The 22,299-nt window shown below is 45.0% G+C and overlaps 2 protein-coding genes across 6 annotated transcripts in view; both read left to right on the forward strand.

Moving 5' to 3' along the window:
- Nucleotides 1–22,299, forward strand: part of CLCN4 (chloride voltage-gated channel 4) — a 103,814-nt gene that overhangs the window by 29,744 nt on the left and 51,771 nt on the right. For all 5 annotated transcript variants that reach the window (XM_073565995.1, XM_073565997.1, XM_073565996.1 and 2 more), the window contains 3 exons: nucleotides 469–620; nucleotides 6,614–6,713; nucleotides 15,166–15,353. In XM_073565995.1, coding sequence (XP_073422096.1) covers nucleotides 477–620; nucleotides 6,614–6,713; nucleotides 15,166–15,353 — 432 coding nt within the window. In that variant the 5' untranslated portion in view covers nucleotides 469–476. The remainder of the gene's footprint in view (nucleotides 1–468; nucleotides 621–6,613; nucleotides 6,714–15,165; nucleotides 15,354–22,299) is intronic.
- LOC141080630 (uncharacterized) lies at nucleotides 3,021–5,210 on the forward strand. The gene is made up of 3 exons (XM_073565998.1): nucleotides 3,021–3,278; nucleotides 3,473–3,629; nucleotides 3,742–5,210. Exons 1-3 carry the CDS (start codon nucleotides 3,164–3,166, stop codon nucleotides 4,913–4,915), a joined length of 1,446 nt encoding a protein of 481 aa, XP_073422099.1. The 5' UTR covers nucleotides 3,021–3,163; the 3' UTR covers nucleotides 4,916–5,210.

The following is a 22,299-nucleotide window of genomic DNA, read 5'->3' on the forward strand; positions in this document are numbered from 1 at the left end:
GAGATGTTTGTGGTTTCCCTCCATGCCTTGCTAATTACTGCTATGTTATGTGCCTTGTTTTTATCATGGATCAATAAAGCCCTCCTTTTTAATGGACGAAGTGAGTGCTAGTCTCTTTCTGGATGTTTATTGCTTATGAGTTTTTTGCCCATGCACTAAACAGGTGAGTGAAAAACTTTTTTCACTACTTTGCAATATGGTGTTGTCTCATGGTCCGCAGTGCTCATTCCTTATATGTGATTAATGTATTTCAAGTGTCGGGCTTTATTAAATTCTAATTATTACTCTAAGATTTCTTTCTCGGGGTCAATAAGATGTTTCATCTAAGGCTGGAATCAATGTATGCCACTAATTCCCCATCAAAGGCTATATACAAATTATAGTGATATACACTGAGCTGTACAATACCGCCTGGATACATACAGTGTTATGAGGATATTTAATAACGTACATCTTGTTTTATTATAGAAGCCATCATGGTTAATACTGGAGAGGTAAATGGTTCCAGCAACCTTATGGATTTCCTTGATGAACCTATTCCAGATGTTGGGACATATGAGGATTTCCACACCATTGACTGGCTAAGGGAGAAATCACGGGACACAGACAGACATAGGAAGGTATAAATGCATTTTGTATGAGTATGATCAATGCATGTAACTGGTAGTAGGTCCCATCTGTATGGAGACACAAGTTATATTGAACTGCCAACCTCAACAATAATATAAAAAGAGGCAAAAATTGAAAAGGGAACAGTGCCCAATCCAAGAATCCCTGGTCTGATGATAAGCATTGTTAATCTTAGTATCGGATACATAAACAGGTCATACTTTGATATATAAAGGGGCTATACCCTTGGGCTATGCCATTAACAGATGTACCATCCATAGAGGAACATACTGTATGTCCATAGGTAACGACACTAAATAAACAAATATATCGAGATATACATGTTGCATCTACATCAGCTTTTATGACATCACCTTCTAAATTCATGGACAATAAAGGGGTTGTCCGGCCCTATGTGACTGCAGACCTGTCACTCATCACATTGTGTGCACTGCGTGCTGTGAGGTTTCTCTGGCACTGGGAGCAGGCGGTCATGTAACCAACAGTATGCGATTTGCATACTCCAGGCAACATTCTGACTAGACTTTGTCCAGCCTCACGCAATACCCTTGCATTAGCTAGGCTTCACCCGTCTACCGCGTGTACGTACCTGAGGTCACACGCCCACTGCTCCTGACGCTGGAGAATCTTCACAGCACAAAGTACGCATGACATGAGATTTACTAGACTTGCAGCCTAAAGCCGGGCAACCCCTTCAATGCATAGGTGGTTCTCCCTTTGTAAGTAAAACAGGTTCCACTCTTCTGAAAAATGTTTATACAAAGTTTTGAAGAAATGTTGTCCTTTCATCCAAAAGAGCATTTGTTAGGTCAGACACTGAGGTTGGATTAAGATGACTGGGCTCTCAGCAATTATACCCTATAGACCCCAAATATTTACAGTCACATAGTGTACATATCAGTATATCTAATAGTGCGTGTCACCAGTGTCACCTCTACCAGGCAGTGCCCTAACAGCATTGGCAGTTTTCTAAATAGCGCTACCAAATCCTGAACAGAAAGCTTTCTAGACAGCCAAGTGAATCCTCAGTCAACACAACGATACACCTGTCTTCAGTAAGAGTCTAAGGACCTGATTTTTCCAGTTTTCTGGAGTAATTTCCTCTTTCTTTGTGGCTTTTGCACTTTTGTGATTTATTCGCTACACATTTTACGCCACTTGTTAAGTTATCTTTCTTTTGTAAGCCTCTTTTTATTTTATTTGAAAACTTTGCATATCAAGATGTTTTAGACAGAGTCATGAAATGCGACTTTTACCAAATACCGCATTTTTGGCCCATCTCACTCCAGTCCTCACCTGGAGCAAGGTTTCTGGAGACGGTCACGATTTGGCGCATTTCTTAAACTTTTTTAAGGATTTGCGACTTTTGGCACTGAAAAACAATTGAAGACAAGAATAACATAACTGCATGCGCCATTTGAAAGAATTTGACGTAAAAACATCAGTGAATATCACAAGACAAAAAAAAAGAAAATTGGCCTTGAGAATCTGCAAATGATGAATCAGGTCCTAAAAGTTTGTCGCATGCAGTGCAAATTTACCTTTCTTGAGTTTTTCCCAGTGAGCATGGCCTATAAGTCTCCTTATCAGTCTGCTTAGGCCTCTTTCACACATCACACCCAACATGCCACCCAAGAAAGCAACCAAGCGCAGCAGGAGAAGGCAGGAGACCACTGCAGCACCATCAGCACCACCACCACCCCAAATGGAGCAGCAAATGGAACATGCTGAGGAGGGGAGGCCAGCAGCAGATGAGAGACGGTAATTATCAAATCCCCCATTCCTCCAAACTAGGGCTATTGAATATCAAGATATTCATTGGCCCTTTGTTTCTCTTTATTCAACAGCCGCCCAATAGATGCAGCAGCAGCAGCAATGGCAGCAGCTGGAACACCACCCACAGGCATGGAGTGTGGCCACCAGGAAGACAGCACATCATCTTCTGGGAGCCCTCCCTCGCATCGTCAGCGTTTGACGGTAAGTTTTTATTTCCAAAATCCATCATCTCTGTAATATATGTCTATTCATTGCCTTTTATTTCAAAACAGGATTCACAAGATGAAGAGGAGCTCCCAGAAGAAGAAGGAAGGGGTGGACAGACACCTGGAGTGGGCTCACAATTGGTAAGTTTTTTGCATCAAACGCAGAAACACAACATCACACTACACACAACACATAGAAAACAATGTTCTGCAGACTACACACAGCAAACAAATGCCTACATCCAAAGACATAACATTTTTTGTTTTCTTCTCTAGTCTTCCCAATCTGGTGCTCGGCCAAGAGGTCCTCGCAGTGCCTCCCAGGGTCGTTGGCGACAGCAACGCGGCGGTCACCAGCGTGTAAGTATAAATATTTTTGCTTTGTTTTTTTGCACTTTTTATTTCATTTCTTTTGTGGAGGCTAATTATGTTATTTTTGTCTTTTTCTTTAACAGCCTTCACAGCGTGCTCCCGACTCTGACGGTGAGGATGGAGGACTCGATGTGGACCACCTCATCGATCTCGTCAGAGAAAGGGAGCCGCTCTGGAATATGGCTGACCGCCGCCACGCTGACCTTATCGTTACCCGACGACTCTGGGAGGAAATCTGTTCGCTCATTGTGGGCCGCTGGGAGGACATCGATGTTCGGGCCCAGATTACAGAGCGTAAGTATATACAGTACCGGTTGCTTGATGTAAACCAGTGTTTCCCGAACTCCAGTCCTCGTGGTCCCCACGGATCATGTGTTCAGGATTTCTATTTACTATGGAAATCCTGAAAACATGACCCCTGGGGACCATGAGGACTGGAGTTTGTGAAACACTGATGTTGTATACTAACCACTCCTTTCTCGTTTCAGGGAACAGAATTGTGAATCGGTGGCGGTCTGTGAGGGATCGTTTCAAGAAGGAGTTCAATAAAGAGATGAGGGCCCCGAGTGGATCTGGAGGATGCAGGAGCAAGTACAAGTACGCACAAGCCCTGTCGTTCCTCCGGGAAACAATGGTCACTAGAAGGTAAATATTACACACCACATGTGAAAAAAAATGTTAGATGTAACTTTTTTTTTTCAGCCAGGGCCATACCATGTCAGTATTTTAATTGTTTTTTTTTCTCTTTATTCCACAGCACGGTGAGCAGCACTCGGGAGCCTGCACGATTGGACCCTTCTGAGGCGATCCCTGAGGAGACCGGCACCGAGGGACACTTCGACTGCCCCGGTACATCTGCACCTTCCCAGCCTTCCCACACATTCGACCCATCTGTCCCATCCACCAGCACAGGAGCATCGTGGCCGCCTACATTACATGAAGCTGCTGGTGAGGAGATCGCTTTCCCTTTACCCCACCCTTCTGCCCCTGCCACCTCTAGTACACCTGCGGGTACTGGGCGGCAGCGGCAGAGGGGTCAGGAAAAGAGTTATGCGCCAGAGTTCTTGCATCTGAATGCATCTTTCCAGAACTGTCTAAAAGTCTTGTCAGAGCAAATCTCCGCAGGCTTTCAGCAGATCAACTCCAGCATTCTGGAGGTGAAGACACTTCTGCAAACCATGCATTCAGAAGCAAGATCTTCGCCAAACCACACCTTTTTCAGGTCTGTTGTGGAGCGCATGGCAACACTATCTCGTACCCAGCAGATGCATGTAATGCATTCGTGCCACGGTGCTCTACAGCAGGTTACCTCCCAACCTCCACCTTCCACCACTGTAGTTCCTCCACCTGCACCCCCTCCAGCCACTTTCCATCCTCCCCCTCCTATTACATCTGCACCCCCTCCAGCCACTTTCCATCCTCCCCCTCCTATTACATCTGCACCCCCTCCAGCCACTTTCCATCCTCCCCCTCCTATTACATACCAGCAACCTCACCAGTACCAGCAACCTTCCCAGTACCAGCAACCTCCCCAGTACCAGACATCTCCCCACTTCCAGCAACCTGCCCCGTACCAAACTCCTTCCCCGTACCAAACTCCTTCCCCGTACCAAACTCCTTCCCCGTACCAAACTCCTTCCCCGTACCAAACTCCTTCCCCGTACCAAACTCCTTCCCCGTACCAAACTCCTTCCCCATACAACTTTCCATCAACATCATCTGCTCCTACAGTCCCTGCCCAACCCTCCACTCCACCGCCCACCACCTCTTCTGCCTCCCACATGTCCACCCATTCTGTAGCTTTTTCCACACCATCACCTCTAACTGTTCCATCCCCACCACGATCCCAGTCCTCTCTCCACACTCCCATTGTCGAAGTGTCCCGCAGCCCCTCCAGCAGTATTTCCACCCCACACTACACCGAGTTATAAAGGTTTTTTGTAATAAAAATGCCCATTTGGTTGGTTTCAAACCTTTATTAAAAAAGTTTTTTTAACTTTAAAAACAGTTTACACAAAAAAAAATATTTTAAATAAAAGTTAAATTATTGTTTACACTGGTTGTCTGTCATTTCTTTCTGCGGCGAAATATGTTTAAAAAAAAGGTTAAATACAGGGTATTTAAAAGGTAAAAAGGTATTCAAAACCAGGTATATAACTGTGGGTAAATTTTAGCTTTTTGCCACAGTTGTGTTCCTGGTTGTGTTTGAAGCAAAGTATTTCACCTGAAAAGTTGTGTTTATTGTTGGTGATTTCCTAACAATGTACACAACTTTTGTTAAAAGGTGAAATACTTTGCATAAAACACAACCAGGTACACACCTGTGGCCTAAAGCTAAAAATAGTAAGACCATGACAAGATAGCCAACTTTGGTTGGCAAAGGTATATACTGTTGGTCCAGAAGGTACACAAGTTTGGTTAGGGCACAAATCTTTCACACTCTGTCATCCTGCCAGTGTACTCTGCCTTGAGGTGACATAAAGTATAGTGCAAAATTGTCCCTCATTACTGAAACCGTCACAGAACTTCTAGTGGTAATATTTCCAATGACAACATCCATCTTCGCCAGTAACTTGCTCTTCTCTCCAACCTGCACTTTCTCCTCTACAACCTGTCAAAGAAGGGCTGTAGGAACATGCTATATATAGTTTTCCAGTAGCCAATCCCGTTCGGAAGGCCACAAGGGTCAATTTTAAAAACCAGATCCGGCGTAATCCGTCGAAAAACGGATAGAAAAACGGATGAACCGGATGAGACGGATCCGGTTTTGTCTGTCAAGAACAAGACGGATCCGGCAGAAAACCGGATCCGGCACATCAGGTTTTACAAAACATTTGCCGGATCCGGCATTCCGGCACGACGCCGGATCGCGCCTGACGCCGAAAACCTGATGTGTGAAAGTAGCCTTAGACTACCCCATTGAAGGCCTCTCACCATGTCATCTAGTCTCCTCATTTGCTCTCTTAAGAAGGCAGCATTCCCGAAACAGCTGTATACAAATGGAGTTTCTAGTTTGGCTTTATCATGTGCAAAGCTCTTTAAATTGTTGCCATGTTTTATGATTCCTACTTCCAAAAGGTTGCACTAGAGACCCTGCTTTCTTTCTTTGTGATGAGGCTATTGGAGGTTTTTATTTCACAGGAGGTACTGCATGGCCTATGAGTCTTCCTGATGACAACTTGAGGATCTCCTTTGGAGTGATTTTAGCCCTTAGATGCCGCATGACATTCATATTTCTGAAAACTGCAGCTAAGAGTCTGTATTTAACAGAAGCTATGGCAATATAACCAATCCGAATGATGCACAGCCGACGCCGTTGACTTATAATGTGTCTGGTTACGTTTTTCGGCATAAATGACTGAAACCTTCTCAAATGTTATACTGCAGCGTAACCAAACAGTGAGAATTTGGTAACCTGTAGTGAGATATTGAATGCACTTTCAGAAATATCAGATTTTACTCCTAAAAAAGATTAAACTTTAACTCATAGGGAATTTCAGAAGAAATTTAATTAATTAAAAACAGATTGAGAGGTTTTTAGGAAAGTGATCCAGTATAATTTCCCTTCAGAATATACAATAATCATTACTTGGATATTCGCTGACATCAAATTTGATCACATTTTCCAGATTACCAGCAAAAGTAAGGAATCAATTTGGGAATTTATCAAAGGACTTCTAGATGCCTGGTCAGGATGGATTGTCATGCTTCTCATTGGATTGCTGGCAGGTATGGTAGTTGTTATTGCACAATGCTTGGAGAGATGGATTCCTTAATGCCCTCCTTATGTAATGGAAAACCTTTAGTGCACAGGCTCATACGAATGCAAGGCACAATTTTCAAATTTATATTTTTAAAATAATTAGAAATCTATGTATAATTTCCTTTACACAAATGTAGTAAAATACATATAGGTTTGTGGATGTAATGTGAAAAAAAGTGGAAAAGTTCACGTGGTATGGATACTTTTTTCAAGGCACGCTACATGCTGCAAGACTATAGAGCATTTTAATGAAGTCAGTTGGAAAATGAGATCACTGCAATGCATTCAGTCCTTCAGATCAGTATTTCCTATTCTGCATCATCTATACAGAACAGTATGTACAATATATGATAAATGTTTAGTTTATTGTATAGGGCACATACATAATAAGTAGCAGAGCTGAGATGGTCATTTGGCAAAGCGCACTGTGGTACTGCTGTGGGAAATGCAATGACCCCTCTGCCACACATGAGAACAATACTACAATGAATGTGATAATTTATAAAAGGGATATGTCATCATTCTATAACTGTATAATAATGTTATTACAGGGGTATTTGTCATTTGTAATGTATAAACTCGATCATATGCTGTGTAAACTGGCAGAGAACAACGTTAGGCCCTGTGCAAAAATGAGAAGTGTGGTTCAAAATGCTAACATATTGCACCAACACGCAGAAAAATGTAGGTTACCTTGAGACAAACCGATTTCAGAACACAAAGAAAGGGTAGTGTGCTACCGAGTGCTCAGTACTTAGATACAGGAGGTCGGACGCTTGGACGGGCTCTAGTCGAGTAGCGAGTATAATGGAAGTCAATGGGAAACTCGAGCATTTTTCCAGAAGACCCTAATGGGAGGGCTGAGAGGCAGGAAAATCACTGAAATTGATGGAAAGAGTGCTCAAATGGAATGGAACAGCATGGGGAAGACGCAGGGACGCATCTGACTATCAGGTTGATACTGGAAACAATGTTGTCAGAGTATTACTCCACCTTTACAGACTGATAATAAAACTTATAAAACCGAAGATAAAATGGATTTTATAGGAAAAAATGTTAGTAAACATTCTTTTCTGCATATTGACTTTTATATAAGGCAAAATTAAAAAAAGAAAGGAAAAGAACACCTCCTCCACCCCTTAATAGCTGGGCAGTCTCTCACCGTATTTCTCTGTCATCTATGACTGCAGTAGATGACATAATAAGGGGGAAATAGCACTAAACCCACCGGTAGTAAATGCAATTTTAACATTTTACTACCTAATATGGACATGCGGTGTGTGTGACATGGTCAGACACATCCTGTTTAATTTATGAAGGAAGGAATCTGAAACTCACAAAGCCTATCTGGACAATGCAAGAACTGCCAAAAATTTGAAGGAAGCAGGACCCCGATACAACACCCCGTATGAGATATAATGGAGGACCTCATACACATTATGTTAAAATTGACACCTAGACTCTTCAGGGTTTATGCGGCGTAGGACTCGGTAGGGGCTTTCTTCCCAGCGTGGCTCTAATTTGTTCTGGGGGCGTTGGTCTAGTACAAGTACTCGGTCTCTGATTTGTAGGTTGGGCGGTGGAGGTAGGTTCTTTCCTGGGTGTTCTAAGTCTTGGAGATTGGTATGAACAATTCGGTGGAGAGTTTGCAGCCGGTGTCAGTGATTTCGTACCCAGGACGATACTCCGGTCCAGGGCTGGGGCTCCTCTGGGTCCAACTCTATCTCCGTGATCCCTTTGCTGTCTCGTCCAAATAGCAGGGATTAAGGAGTATAGCCGGTAACCCGGTGCACCCGGTTGTTGTAGACCCATGCTAGTTCAGAGACATATTCGAGCCAACGGGCCTTCTTGTCACTCTCCAAAGTACGCAACATTTGAATTAGTGTACGATTAAATCGTTCGCAGGCCCCTTTTCCCTGCGGGTGGTATGGCGTGGTTCGGGATTTGTCAATACCGTAAAGACGGTGTAGTTCCTCCATGACTTTCCCAAAAAGCATGCTCCTTGGTCGGAATGTATACGTTGAGGGCAGCCGTACACTTGTATAAAGTTTCTACAAATTGCGGAGGCGGCCGACTCCGCGGTTTGATCTTGAGTGGGAGTGACCACAGCGAACTTAGTGAAATGGTCCACCATGACGAGACAGTGTTCATATCCCTGGAAGGCGGGACCAATGGTCAAGTAGTCCACCGTCAAAAGCTCGAGGTGCGCTGAGGTCACTATTGTCTGCACTGGGGCTCGCTGTGTTGGCAGTTTGGCTAACTCGCATAGGCGGCAGGCCCGGCAAGTCTCTTCCACAACAGCATGTAATCGTGGATGGTAAATTATCTGATGCAACCATTGCAAGGTCTTTTGAGTTCCGAAGTGAGCCCCTTTTTCGTGGGCTTCCCTAGCCAATTCGTTGAGTTGGGCTCCCGGCGTAACTACATGCCAATTCGTCATAGATGTAGTCCGTGATGTCATTTTACGGTACAATAGTCCTTTTCTGAAAGCCAGTCTCTCCCATTGTCGTAACATCAGCAACATGTCCTGACTCAAAGCATGTCTTTGGGAATCAGTGGGCAGTTTGCCAGCAGCTACCCACTTTCGGAGAAGTCCAATTTGTTCGTCTTCCTGCTGCTGTTGAATCCATTTGTCACGGGATTGTTCCAGCATGCCCCTTAGGGTTCCCAAGGGGGATACGTTCTGGGTGGTAGCCGTGAACACGGCGGTGGTGAGGGCGAACGTTATCTCTTCCCCTGCCAATTCGTCATCTCGATTCTTCCCTGGAGTTTTATGTCGGATCCTGGAGACGGCGTCAGCGTGTACATTTTCGGCCCCTCTTTTATAGATGATTTTGTAGTTGAATTTAGCCATCCGGGCCACCCATCTTTGTTCCAGATCTCCCAGTTTGGCATTCTCCAAATGGGCCAGCAGATTATTGTCGGTCCGCACCACCACCTCGGAGCCCGCCAGGTACTCTGCGAACTGCTCCGTCATGGCCCATACCACTGCGAGGAGCTCGAGCTTAAAGGAGTTGTAGTTGTCAGGGTTGCGCTCGGAATCATGGAGTGATCGGCTTCCATACGCAATCACTCTCTCCTGGCCGTCTTGAACTTGTGACAACACAGCCCCTAGCCCGTGAAGACTCCCATCAGTGTGCAGGATGAACGGTTGTGAGAAATTTGCATAAGCTAACACTGGGGCACCCGAGAGTGCAGCCTTAAGGTCTTGGAAGGCCTCTTCTTGCGGTTGTTGCCACTGGAGTTTCCATCCATTTGCCCCGGCGGGAGCCCCTTTTAGCAGGTCGTGCAGGGCTCGATGTGTAAAATTCTTTACGAAACAACGGCAATATCTGGCCAACCCCAGGAAGGCCCGCATGTCTTTTATCGTCTCGGGGGTAGGCCATCCCTGGATGGCAGCAACCTTCTCCTGGAACGGTCTTACGCCCTCCGCCGAGATGATATGCCCCAAATATTCTATCTGGGTGCGAAATAAGTGACATTTCTGGGCTTTTACCTTCAACCTGTACTTTTGCAGCCGGCCGAGTACCTGCCCCAACCGCTTCAGGTGTTCCTCAAACGTGGCAGCATAGATGTTGATATCGACTAGATATATCAACGTGGCCTCGAAATTGAGGTCCCCAAGACACCACTCCATCAACCGCTGAAAGGTTCCTGGGGCGTTGGCCAGCCCGAACGACATTCGACTGAACTCAAATAGGCCCATGGGAAGGATGAACGTTGTCTTAGCCCTGTCTTCTTCTGACATGGGCACCTGCCAATACCCACTGGCCAGATCCAAAGTCGAAAAGTGCGTCGCCTTTCCCAAGGCGGATAAGGATTCTTCTATATGGGGTAGTGGGTACGAGTCTTTGATAGTGCAGGCGTTCAGCTTTCGATAGTCCACACAGAACCGTAGGGTGCCATCCTTTTTGCGGACCAACACGATGGGAGCCGCCCAGGGACTTTGGCTTTCTCGGATGACTCCCTTTCGTAGCATTTGAGCCAGTAGAGTTTTCACCTCTTGGTAGAGCTGTGGAGGGATCTGCCGATATCGTTCGCGGATGGGGGCCGCTCCTGCCATGGGAATTTCATGAGTGGTGATGGTGGTGCATCCAAAATCTTCCTCGTGACTAGCAAATACCTTGTGATACTGTCCAAGCAGTGTTTTTATCTGGGAAAGTTGAGCTAAAGTCAGACCGGAGAGCTCGGCCCGCATTTGTTCCAGGATGTTTTGACCTCTCTCCTGGGTTGAGATCTCGGCAGCCTGTATAGTCCGGATAGTCACTGCCCACGGGTCCTCGGGTTGTACGCTCAATGGGACCGCAGGGGCCGGCAGCACTTCTTCCAAAGGCCTGACTAGCTTGGCCAGTACAATCCGGGGCTTCAGGACAATGTCTTGGTCTTCAAGGTTGACGCAACGCACCAGGACAGTCCCCTTCTGCACTGTGGTCAAGGAGCGGGCCACCAGTATGCCAGGAGGCAAGTGTTCCGAGTAGCATGGCTCCACCTGCTTTTCTACGCCCTCTAATGGTATCGAGGCTCGTATTGACAGAGCCATCACTGTCTGTCCAGGGGGCAGTACAAGCAGGGGAGCCGCCAGCGCGAAGACCTTACCCAGAGCTTCGCCCTCCTGGCAGTCCTGGTGCGCTCGCGCTCCCCGCACCAACTGCTGAATACCTGTCCTTGGGCCGTGCGGGAACCCCACTGCTTCAGGGTCTCGTGCATTGGATCATTGTGGAGCAGATTGCCAAACTCCCGCAGTATGTTCATGCCTAGGGTGACTGGATGCTGCTTATTGGTTTCCCCTTGAGTCAGAACCACTCCTCTGCAACTGAGGGATTTTCCACACAGTGTCACCTGCACCCACACCACTCTGGCAACAGGGACCGGTAGTTGATTGGCGGCTACCAGTTTGATCATGGCCCCCATTGGGGTCTTGCTGCCTCGGGGAAATTCTGCTGGAAATAAGTTGCAGGCATAGTGGTTACTTGGGATCCTGTGTCCACTAGGCATCGGACGTCCCGGCCCTTGACTTCTGCCCATACAAGTGGACACTTTGCGACCAAATCTTTGGGACTTCCACCACCCCTGATCGTGGTTTCCGGCTCCGAGCGGCGTCCCCCCAGCCTGGAGCCCTTTAGATTAATGGCCGCCGGGGTGGGTATTTCCCATGTTGCAGACACTCTCGGGCAAAGTGGCCCAGTTCCCCGCACTCATAGCACCGGGTCTATGAGGACCGGCCACCCCGGGTAGCGCTGGGCCCCCAGGGGCCGGGATTGAAATTAGACTGTCCAGTCCCAGATTCAGTGTATCTTTTCACTTCAGCCAGCTTGCCCTTGATGTTCTTCAACTCCTGTTTCATCTCCTCTACCCATTTAGGCTCCTCGACTGTATTCACGGAAGCCTCCACACTCCGGACCTTCCCCATGGGGACCGCCATTCCCTGCTCCTGCTCTCGAGCACGGGCCTGACTCCCCACCTCTACAAAATCCATACCTGGGTTTACTCTGACCTGCTCCCGTAATGCCTGTTTTATTAACGGATCCCGCAGACCAGTCGCCAACAAGTCGCGTAGTGTAATGTCAGTAGGTCCTACCCCTACACCGTCCTTCCGTTCAATGGCTGTGTGCAACTCTTGGAGGACATTCATATATTGGGTGATAGTCTCCCCCTCCCCCTGCATACAACTGAACAACTGGGTCCTTAACTCACCCACGTTGGTCGGGTTCCCATGAGTCTGTTCTAAAATCTGCAAACCTCTACCAAAGGTGTTGCGGAGTCCCAGGGGCCTCAACATTACTGAATTCTGAGCCTCCCCGTCTAATGCCATGAGGGCTACTTCAGCTTCCAGGTCGGGAGTCATCGGGTGCATCCAGAAAAGCCCCCACATTCGCTCTGCCCAGCTCCATAGCATGGTATTGGACCAGAAAACCTTGGCAGGTTGATCAGCATAGCCCCCAATGAGATGCTGGAACGAGGGCCCCCGTTATCTTTTGAGTTTGTGGCCCTGCCCTGGTCTGGGGTGCTGTTGTCTGCGCTCGGGGACTGCATCCTGCCAACTACGCCAAATGTGGTAAAGCAGGTACACAGGATTCAGTGACGAGTCGCGAGACTGAGTATATAAATGAGTATTATAAATGAATGCCACTAGGGCTATACTAAGCAACCAGAAAAAATAACAATAAATGTCCACACAGGGACGCAAAACAACCAAACACTATTAAAGGGAGTACGACTACCCCGACAGAGGCCGGCTACTATATGGCCGTGGTATGGCCGACTACGGGTCCTTAGTGTCTATATTGCTACTTATCCATTCTGTCTTCCCTCGGCGTCTCTGAAGAAGATACTTTGGTGTCGTAATTGCTGGGCCCAGTTGTTGAGGATCTGGCGTCGTCTTCGGGTGCTCCGGCACCGAGGGGAGTAGGGGCACAACAGGCACTGAAGGGGTCCTTTGAGGTGGTGACCCCCTATGAAGACAGCGGGGTCACGCTTAGTCACAGGTTTTAAGGAGACTTCAGTCCCCCCAAGCAGGGTTGTGTTGCAGTTTCCAGGGATGGCGGTTTACAGGCCACGTGCACGGCCTGGGGCTATGCACTAAGTCTCTCTGCTAGCGAGGAGCAGGCCCCAACTGCCGACTGCAGCGGGGGAATGGCAGCTGTGGGCAGTGATCAACAGGCCGCAGCCGCGGGCTGCACCGGGGCGGCAGCGTCCGGGGAGGCCGTGGTAGGCCGCAACTGCAGGCTGAAGTCGAGCGGTAGTCACCGCAAGAGGCACCGGACAGTGCGTGACAGGCAGGAGTACAGCGGCAACGGCCGCGGATGTCGGTGGGTAGGCCGCGACTCCGGACTGGAGTGAAGCTGTAGTCTCTGGTCGGTAATCCCGGCGTCTCCTAATGATAGGCCACTGTAAATGTCCCCTAAGCTGCTGGCCTCCTCTCCCTTCAGTGTCCGTTGCTCTGGCTTTCTCAAACTCACAGTCTCCTGCTCTGTCTCTGCCGTGCTGCCAACTGACCCCCCTGTGCGTTTCCTGTCCCTTTTATACTCGCCCCTCCCCTTGCTGTTCTGTCACTCTCAGCCGTCCACCTCCCTCTTTCGCTCCCCGGGTACAGTTCCCTTAGGAACCTAGATGGCGGTCCCCTTGGTTCCGGCCCGGACACTCTGCGGGGGCCCTCCTCCCCACACAGGGATGTGCTGGGAAAGCCGGGAACTTCTGCTGTAACGTGGGATGCTGCTGTGAGCACACCTGTAGGTGAACAGGACCTGCAGCACGTGACATCGGTGGTGTGGTATGGAGACGGGGCTAGGTCCTGAACTCCCAGGAATGATGACAGGAGCCAGGGAAGCCCAGAGAAGTGTCATGCAAGCCGAGGTCAGACCAGAGAACAGCGTCGTAGCCAAGAGGACAGACAAATAGTGTGGTAAGAGACAAGTCGGGGTCAGAAGGCAGAGAGAGATACGAGGAGCCAGAGGGACTAACACGCAGACAGTCAGGGGACAAAGCAGATATCAAAACCAGGAGTATCACAAGAAGTACCGAATCAGGAGACGAATGCAAAACGGGGAACAGACCAGGTCATACACAAGCACGCAAACAGATATAAGCAATACCAACAGGTTTTCACAGGGTCAACTGCTCAGCCAATGTTGGATGTATAACTGACAACGGGGACAGCACAGGGGCCGGTAAATATAGCCCTCTCCCAACAAAAGAGAGGCCACATGGTGTTAACCGTAGAAGCACTGGCAAAGAACTCCTGAGCAAACCATGACACTACACAAATAGTGATGAGTGAGTATACTCGTTACTCGAAATTACCCAAGCATGCCCGGGTGATCTCCGAGTATTTGGATGTGCTCGGAGATTTAGTTTGTGTCTCCGCAGCTGCATGATTTGCGGCTGCTTGGCAGCCTGAATACATGTGGGGATTGCCTGTTTGTAAGAAAATCCTCACATGTTTTCAGGCTGTCTAGCAGCCGCAAATCATGCAGCTACGGCAACAGAAACTAAATCTCCGAGCACATCGAAATACTCAGAGATCACCTGAGCATGCTCAGGAAATCTTGAGTAACGAGTATACACACTCATCACTAATAACTACACTTCTCTGTTCTCCTACATACTGCATTACCCTAACACAATCCTGAACACGCACATGCTAAATTCAGCACTACTACAGTATATCAGTATGAGCACTTCATATTTTAACTTATAGACCGTAATTTTTAGCATTAAACTGAACTGCCACAAGATGTCAGTGTTGGTCCGGCTATTGGCCGGTCTCATCTTGCTCTTTCCTTATCTGAGATCTGTTGAAAACTGTAGGGTTGATGGAGAAATCAAAGCATTTCAGCAATGCACTTACCGTATGTATGGAGTCGCCGCATAATATGTCTTCATTTTAATTAATTATATTGTTCTTATTATATTTTATAGGCACTTTAGCTGGAGTTATAGACTTAGCAGCGGATTGGATGACTGATCTAAAAGAGGGAATATGTCTTAATGGGTTCTGGTACAGTCGTGAACAATGCTGCTGGCTATCAGATGAAACCACCTTTGATGACCGGGATAAATGTCCTCAGTGGCAGAAATGGTCTGAACTGATGATTGAGAAATCAGAGGTAATAGTTATGTTCAATTAAAATCCCATTGAAATGCTGTTAGATATCTTATGCCTGGTAGGGGATTTAAAAAGAAAATTCCTGTGTCTTGCTCCCCACCTCATGCTTCAGATTTGCTCAGAGTGCCCCTTTAAAGCACATTTTGGAATTAGCTATTGATATGTTTGCTTTCGATATTAATTATTTATATTTCTGCTCATTATTATGGTATTAAAACAACAAACACAATTGATTTGGGCTCCGGCGGTGAGCCCACATCTTTCCCGGCTGTTTTGAACAGCTGACATGCACAAAAAACAGCCATGTGTGGAACTGCGATCCACCTGCAGCTATTAGCCCCTTATATGCCGTTGTCAATCACTGACAGCGGCATTTAATATGTACTTCCGGCAATCGCACCGGAAATCCGCCCATCGGTGATCCCCGTCATGTGATCGCGGGTCATCGATGGGTTGGCATGACAACCAGAGGTCTCTCTATGGTTGTCACTGACAGCTTGCTTTGAGCGCCGCCCAGTGGTTGGCGCTCATAACCAGTTATTCTGCTACATACAGGCAATCTGATCATCTCCTGTATGTAGCTGAGCCAATCGGGTTATTGCAGCTTCTGGTCTCCCATGGAGATTATTAAAGCATGGCAAAAGTAAAAAAAAAAAAAAAAATTAAATATAAAAAAATAAATAAATAAAAGTTCAAAGCACCCCCTTTCGGTGCATTCAAAATAAAACAATTAAAAAGTCAAAAACACACATATTCAGTATCGCCGCATTCCGAATCGCCTACTCTATCAATATAAAAAAAGGATTATCCTGATCGCTAAATGGTGTAAAGAGAAAAAAGGTCAAAATGCCAGAATTATGTTTTTTGGTCACCATGTCATTGCATTAAAATGCAATAACTGGTGATCAAAAGATCGTATCTGCACCAAAAAGGTATCATTAAAAACGTCAGCTCGGCACGCAAAAAATAAGCCTTCACCCAACCTGAGATCACGAAAAATGGAGATGCTACGGGTCTCGGAAAATGGCACAATTTTTTTTAGAACAATATTTGGAATTTTTCTTCACCACTTAGATATAAAAGAATCTTAAGGCCGGGGTCACACTAACCGACGCAAAATACGGATGAATGACCCCTAAATAGTGCTCCGTATGTCATCCGTAAGCAAGGTGTGGTCGCGTATTTTGCGCATGTCAGCATCCGTATGTAATCCGTATGCTGAGATTTTCTCGCCGGCTTGCAAAATGGACATATAATGGAGCCATATGACAGGTTTTATAACACAAACGAAAGAATAGATATAGACACATAGAATACATACATATATATATATATATATATATATATATATATATATACACATGTCATTGAGACACATATATATATATTTATATTTCACAGAGTTCTTCATAGCAGAATAGCCGCTAATTCAAGAATGTGTGGGCTCCCGCGGTAATTTGTCAATGCAGGAGCCCACACATTTTTTTTTACAACGAATTAACCCCTTAAATTAACACCTACACCTCCCAAATTTTACACATCAACCCTCATCTAATTACTAATGAAAGACATACAAAACAAAAACATGAAATGAAATGGTTTACTATACAGTGGGGCAAAAAAGTATTTAGTCAGTCAGCAATAGTGCAAGTTCCACCACTTAAAAAGATGAGAGGCGTCTGTAATTTACATCATAGGTAGACCTCAACTATGGTAGACAAACTGAGAAAAAAAAATCCAGAAAATCACATTGTCTGTTTTTTTTTCATTTTATTTGCATATTATGGTGGAAAATAAGTATTTGGTCAGAAACAAGCAATCAAGATTTCTGGCTCTCACAGACCTGTAACTTCTTCTTTAAGAGTCTCCTCTTTCCTCCACTCATTACCTGTAGTAATGGCACCTGTTTAAACTTGTTATCAGTATAAAAAGACACCTGTGCACACCCTCAAACAGTCTGACTCCAAACTCCACTATGGTGAAGACCAAAGAGCTGTCAAAGGACACCAGAAACAAAATTGTAGCCCTGCATCAGGCTGGGAAGACTGAATCTGTAATAGCCAACCAGCTTGGAGTGAAGAAATCAACTGTGGGAGCAATAATTAGAAAATGGAAGACATACAAGACCACTGATAATCTCCCTCGATCTGGTGCTCCACGCAAAATCCCACCCCGTGGGGTCAGAATGATCACAAGAACGGTGAGCAAAAATCCCAGAACAACGCGGGGGGACCTAGTGAATGAACTGCAGATAGCTGGGACCAATGTAACAAGGCCTACCATAAGTAACACACTACGCCACCATGGACTCAGATCCTGCAGTGCCAGATGTGTCCCACTGCTTAAGCCTGTACATGTCCGGGCCCGTCTGAAGTTTGCTAGAGAGCATTTGGATGATCCAGAGGAGTTTTGGGAGAATGTCCTATGGTCTGATGAAACCAAACTGGAACTGTTTGGTAGAAACACAACTTGTCGTGTTTGGAGGAAAAAGAATACTGAGTTGCATCCATCAAACACCATACCTACTGTAAAGCATGGTGGTGGAAACATCATGCTTTGGGGCTGTTTCTCTGCAAAGGGGCCAGGACGACTGATCCGGGTACATGAAAGAATGAATGGGGCCATGTATCGTGAGATTTTGAGTGCAAACCTCCTTCCATCAGCAAGGGCATTGAAGATGAAACGTGGCTGGGTCTTTCAACATGACAATGATCCAAAGCACACCGCCAGGGCAATGAAGGAGTGGCTTCGTAAGAAGCATTTCAAGGTCCTGGAGTGGCCTAGCCAGTCTCCAGATCTCAACCCTATAGAAAACCTTTGGAGGGAGTTGAAAGTCCGTGTTGCCAAGCGAAAAGCCAAAAACATCACTGCTCTAGAGGAGATCTGCATGGAGGAATGGGCCAACATACCAACAACAGTGTGTGGCAACCTTGTGAAGACTTACAGAAAACGTTTGACCTCTGTCATTGCCAACAAAGGATATATCACAAAGTATTGAGATGAAATTTTGTTTCTGACCAAATACTTATTTTCCACCATAATATGCAAATAAAATGAAAAAAAAAACAGACAATGTGATTTTCTGGATTTTTTTTTCTCAGTTTGTCTCCCATAGTTGAGGTCTACCTATGATGTAAATTACAGACGCCTCTCATCTTTTTAAGTGGTGGAACTTGCACTATTGCTGACTGACTAAATACTTTTTTGCCCCACTGTATGTAAACCATGTGTTATTTCATGTCGGGTTGGGGAATGATTTGACAAAAGCCGGCAATTGAATTAGCGGCTATTCTGCTATGAAGAACTCTGTGGAATATAAATAAATATATATATATATATATGTGTGTCTCAATGACGTGTAGTTATATATATATATATATGTATTCTATGTGTCTATATCTATTCTTTCGTTTGTGTTATAGTCTGTCAGTGTGATTTTACTGTATCGCGCACTGAATTGCTGGCTTTTCTAAAGGACACCGGTGCGTATTTCTCGCAAGTCACACATCTGGTCCGTGTGTAATGCGTATTTTTAGCGCACCCATAGACTTGCATTGGCGTACTACGGGTGTAGTACGCTGACAATCGCAGCATGCTGCGATTGGCACGGACCGTAGAATACAGACAAGAAATATACGGCTGATGGGAGCTGCCCCATAGAGAATCATTTGTCTGTGTGTAATGCGTGCTTTTAACGCCTCTCACTCGTCCGTATTCCTCTCTAGTGTGACCCCGGCCTAATAAATTTGGTGTCTATGAACTCGTAATGACCTGGAGAATCATAATGACAGGTCAGGTTTGTCATTTAGTGAATCTAGTAAAAGAGCCAAACAAAAAACAAGCGTGGGATTGCATATTTTTTGCAATTTCACCGCATTTTGAATTTTTTTCCCATTTTCCGTTACATGATATGTTAAAAGCAATGGTTTTGTTCAAACGTACAACTCGTCCTGCAAAAAAACAAGCCTTCACATGGCCATTTCGACCACAAAATCAAAAAGCTATGGCTCTGGAAAGAAGGGGAGGAAAAAATGAAAATGCAAAACCAAAAATACCTCTGGTCGTTAAGGGGATAAGCATCATTCTCTTACAGAAGCAACTACATAAATAGCATAGTACCCGCATGCACTCTTGCTCCATAAAAAGTTTTTGTTTTGTAAATTTAAGTTAATAAAACTTACTAAAATAAAGGAAAGGGCCATAAAAAACACCGAGTTTTATATAAGAGAATGGGTAATGGAAGAAAAATCTCTTTATTCCCACAGGAAATGCAAGTCCAAATGGCTGTCTGTGATCACTGTGATCACCAGTCGCTGACTGCAAAATGCTACACACTTCTGTTTCCTCCCTACTATGACACTTTTACACTATATACTCCATATGGCTTCAAGTGAACTGTTTTTAATATGTGTTAACCTGTGTTCTGATGATGTGCGTCTGCTAGGATAATTTTTTCACCAGTTTTCTTGCTCTTCTCTTAATACTCTTCTGAATATCTGCAACAGCAGTAATAGGTGTTTTTAGGGCCACAGATTCCACTTCCGCACCAGACCATATATTATATTCTGCTTTTTGAAAAAAAAATCCAAGTGTTGGCAAATGAATAAAATCTTCAGCACTTTATTTCAAAACGTAGACTTCAAATTCTTGGTGGTAGACGCATTTCAGGCATATATTCAGCTTCTTGTTGGAATGAGATGATCCCTACGTCTTTATATGAACCTCTACGTATATAGGTCTCCAGCAATTATTTGTTGAATCTAATACGACATATTGGACAGACACAGACAACACTCCTACCCTCCTCAAATAGTACTACTTTAGTTCTGAAGTCTTCACTGGTGGACCAGTTTTGGACCCCCCAGTTTTGCTGTCATTCCAACAATGGCAGAAAGCATTCTCCTCTATGAGTTAATAAGGCTCTTTTCAAAAGCAAAGCCATCCCCCTCCATCACTAATGGTAGGCACGGTACTAATTAAGGAATGTGCCTCTGACTGTGGAGCCCATAGGACTAAAGCTAGATAAATACAGTTCAGTGCCCAGTTCCCCCTTCTCACCACTCCCTCAGGTGATGTACTAATTGGAATGCCCAGCTGTCCAATGGGTTTAAAGGGGAAGGGTCCTACAGCCACTCCTACAGGGGTTAAATCCAGGTGGCCAGGTCAGTAACTTCCTTTTTCCTCCGGCTGACCCCTGGAGTCCTGTCCTGCCTGTCCTATCTAGAATGGTCAATGTATTGAGAATTCCTCAATGAAGGTCTGCAAGGATAATCTGCGCTAGATTAACTGCATGTTGTATCCAGAGATTTCAGCTGCCAAGTGTAAAATACTTGTTTTTTTAGCCAACTTGTTTCTCTCTCTTTCTTTTTGTTTGTTTCTCCCTGAAGGCCCTATGACAATAACAACAAATCTTCTTAATTTGCCTTGGCCAGTCAGTGCATTCCTGCAATAGTATATAACACTTAAGTTCATTCTGTGCTGTTCAAACTACTGCCTCTGCCTCTGATATACAGATATGCTCAAAAGTTTACATACCCCATCAGAATTTTTGCTTTCTTGTCCTTTTTTCAGAGAATATGAATGATAACACTAAAACTTTTTCTCCACTCATGGTTATTGGTTGAGTGAAGCCATTTATTGTCAAAACTACTGTGTTTTCTCTTTTTAAATCATAATGACAACCCAAAATATGCAAATGACCCTGATCAAAAGTTCACATACCCTGGTGATTTTGGCCAAATAACATGCACAAAAGTTGACACAAAAGGGTCTGAATGGCTACTAAAGGTAGCATCCTCACCTGTGACAAATGCCAGGAAAATTGAGCATTGCATTCTTGTCAGGAACAATGCATGATACAAAATTGTACGTATGCAGTATTCTCTGCTTACTTGGATTAATACACAAGGGAAACCTTAGACACTCAGGAAAATCTACATACCAGCTAATGGATAGAAAAGTGAGAATTCTTCTCTTTGGACCACCACTTAGTCTAATGGATGGATAGCACTTACACAAACTATCTTTAATAACACAATAAATTAAATTCGATTCTCTAACTTATGTTCTCTTTTACTTCTTCTTTATTTCTAATGCTCTGCTATGGATTACACTTGTCAAAACTGTCAAGAAAAAGGACAGTGGCTCAGTGGTTAGCATTGTAGCCTTATAGCACAGAGGTCCTTGGATCAATTCCCCCAAGGACAACATCTGCAAGAAATGTATATGTTCTTCCCGTGTTTGCGTGGGTTTCCTCTGTGCTCCTCCAACAATCTAAAGACATACTGATCAGAAATTTAAATTGTAAGCCCCAATGGGGACTGATGATGACATCTGTAAATTAATGGTGCTATATAGGTAAATGAATATAAAGTATCCAGATTGTAACCTGACAAATGCAAATTATTTTCAGCCAATGTTTGGTGAACAGAACCTTACAGGTTCCTGATATGTTTTTTTTCTCTCAGAAATATCTTTTAAATGAGACCCCTTTCTGTAGGTCACATCTGCGTCATTACTGTGCCATTTATAAGTAGTAAGTCCTTGCTTTCTACATATTTCTCCTATGGTTTAGAACATATTTACAGATATGGCAAATAGATAGTACTTATTATGATGCTTGAACCTCTAGGTTCAAGCACCATATTGTAATCCGATTTCTTATATTTATAGTGCTCTGAAGAAAGCACTATCATGTAATCCGAACGCTGCTAACTTATTCTTCTTCTTATTATTATTATTCAGTTAATTTCCGCAATTAATGCGGCCCGAACCGCTACACGCACAGACTCCCTTGAGGTGTCGTTTAGAAGCCAGCGTCCACAAGTGGTGTGCTACAGTTGTGGCCAAAAGTATTGACACCCCTGCAATTCTGTCAGATAATACTCAGTTTCTTCCTGAAAATGATTGCAAACACAAATTTTTTGGTATTATTATCTTCATTTAAT

This window comes from Dendrobates tinctorius, unplaced genomic scaffold (assembly GCF_039654945.1).
Source record: "Dendrobates tinctorius isolate UK_male_01 unplaced genomic scaffold, ASM3965494v1 ptg000016l, whole genome shotgun sequence".
NCBI classification, from domain to species: domain Eukaryota; kingdom Metazoa; phylum Chordata; class Amphibia; order Anura; family Dendrobatidae; genus Dendrobates; species Dendrobates tinctorius.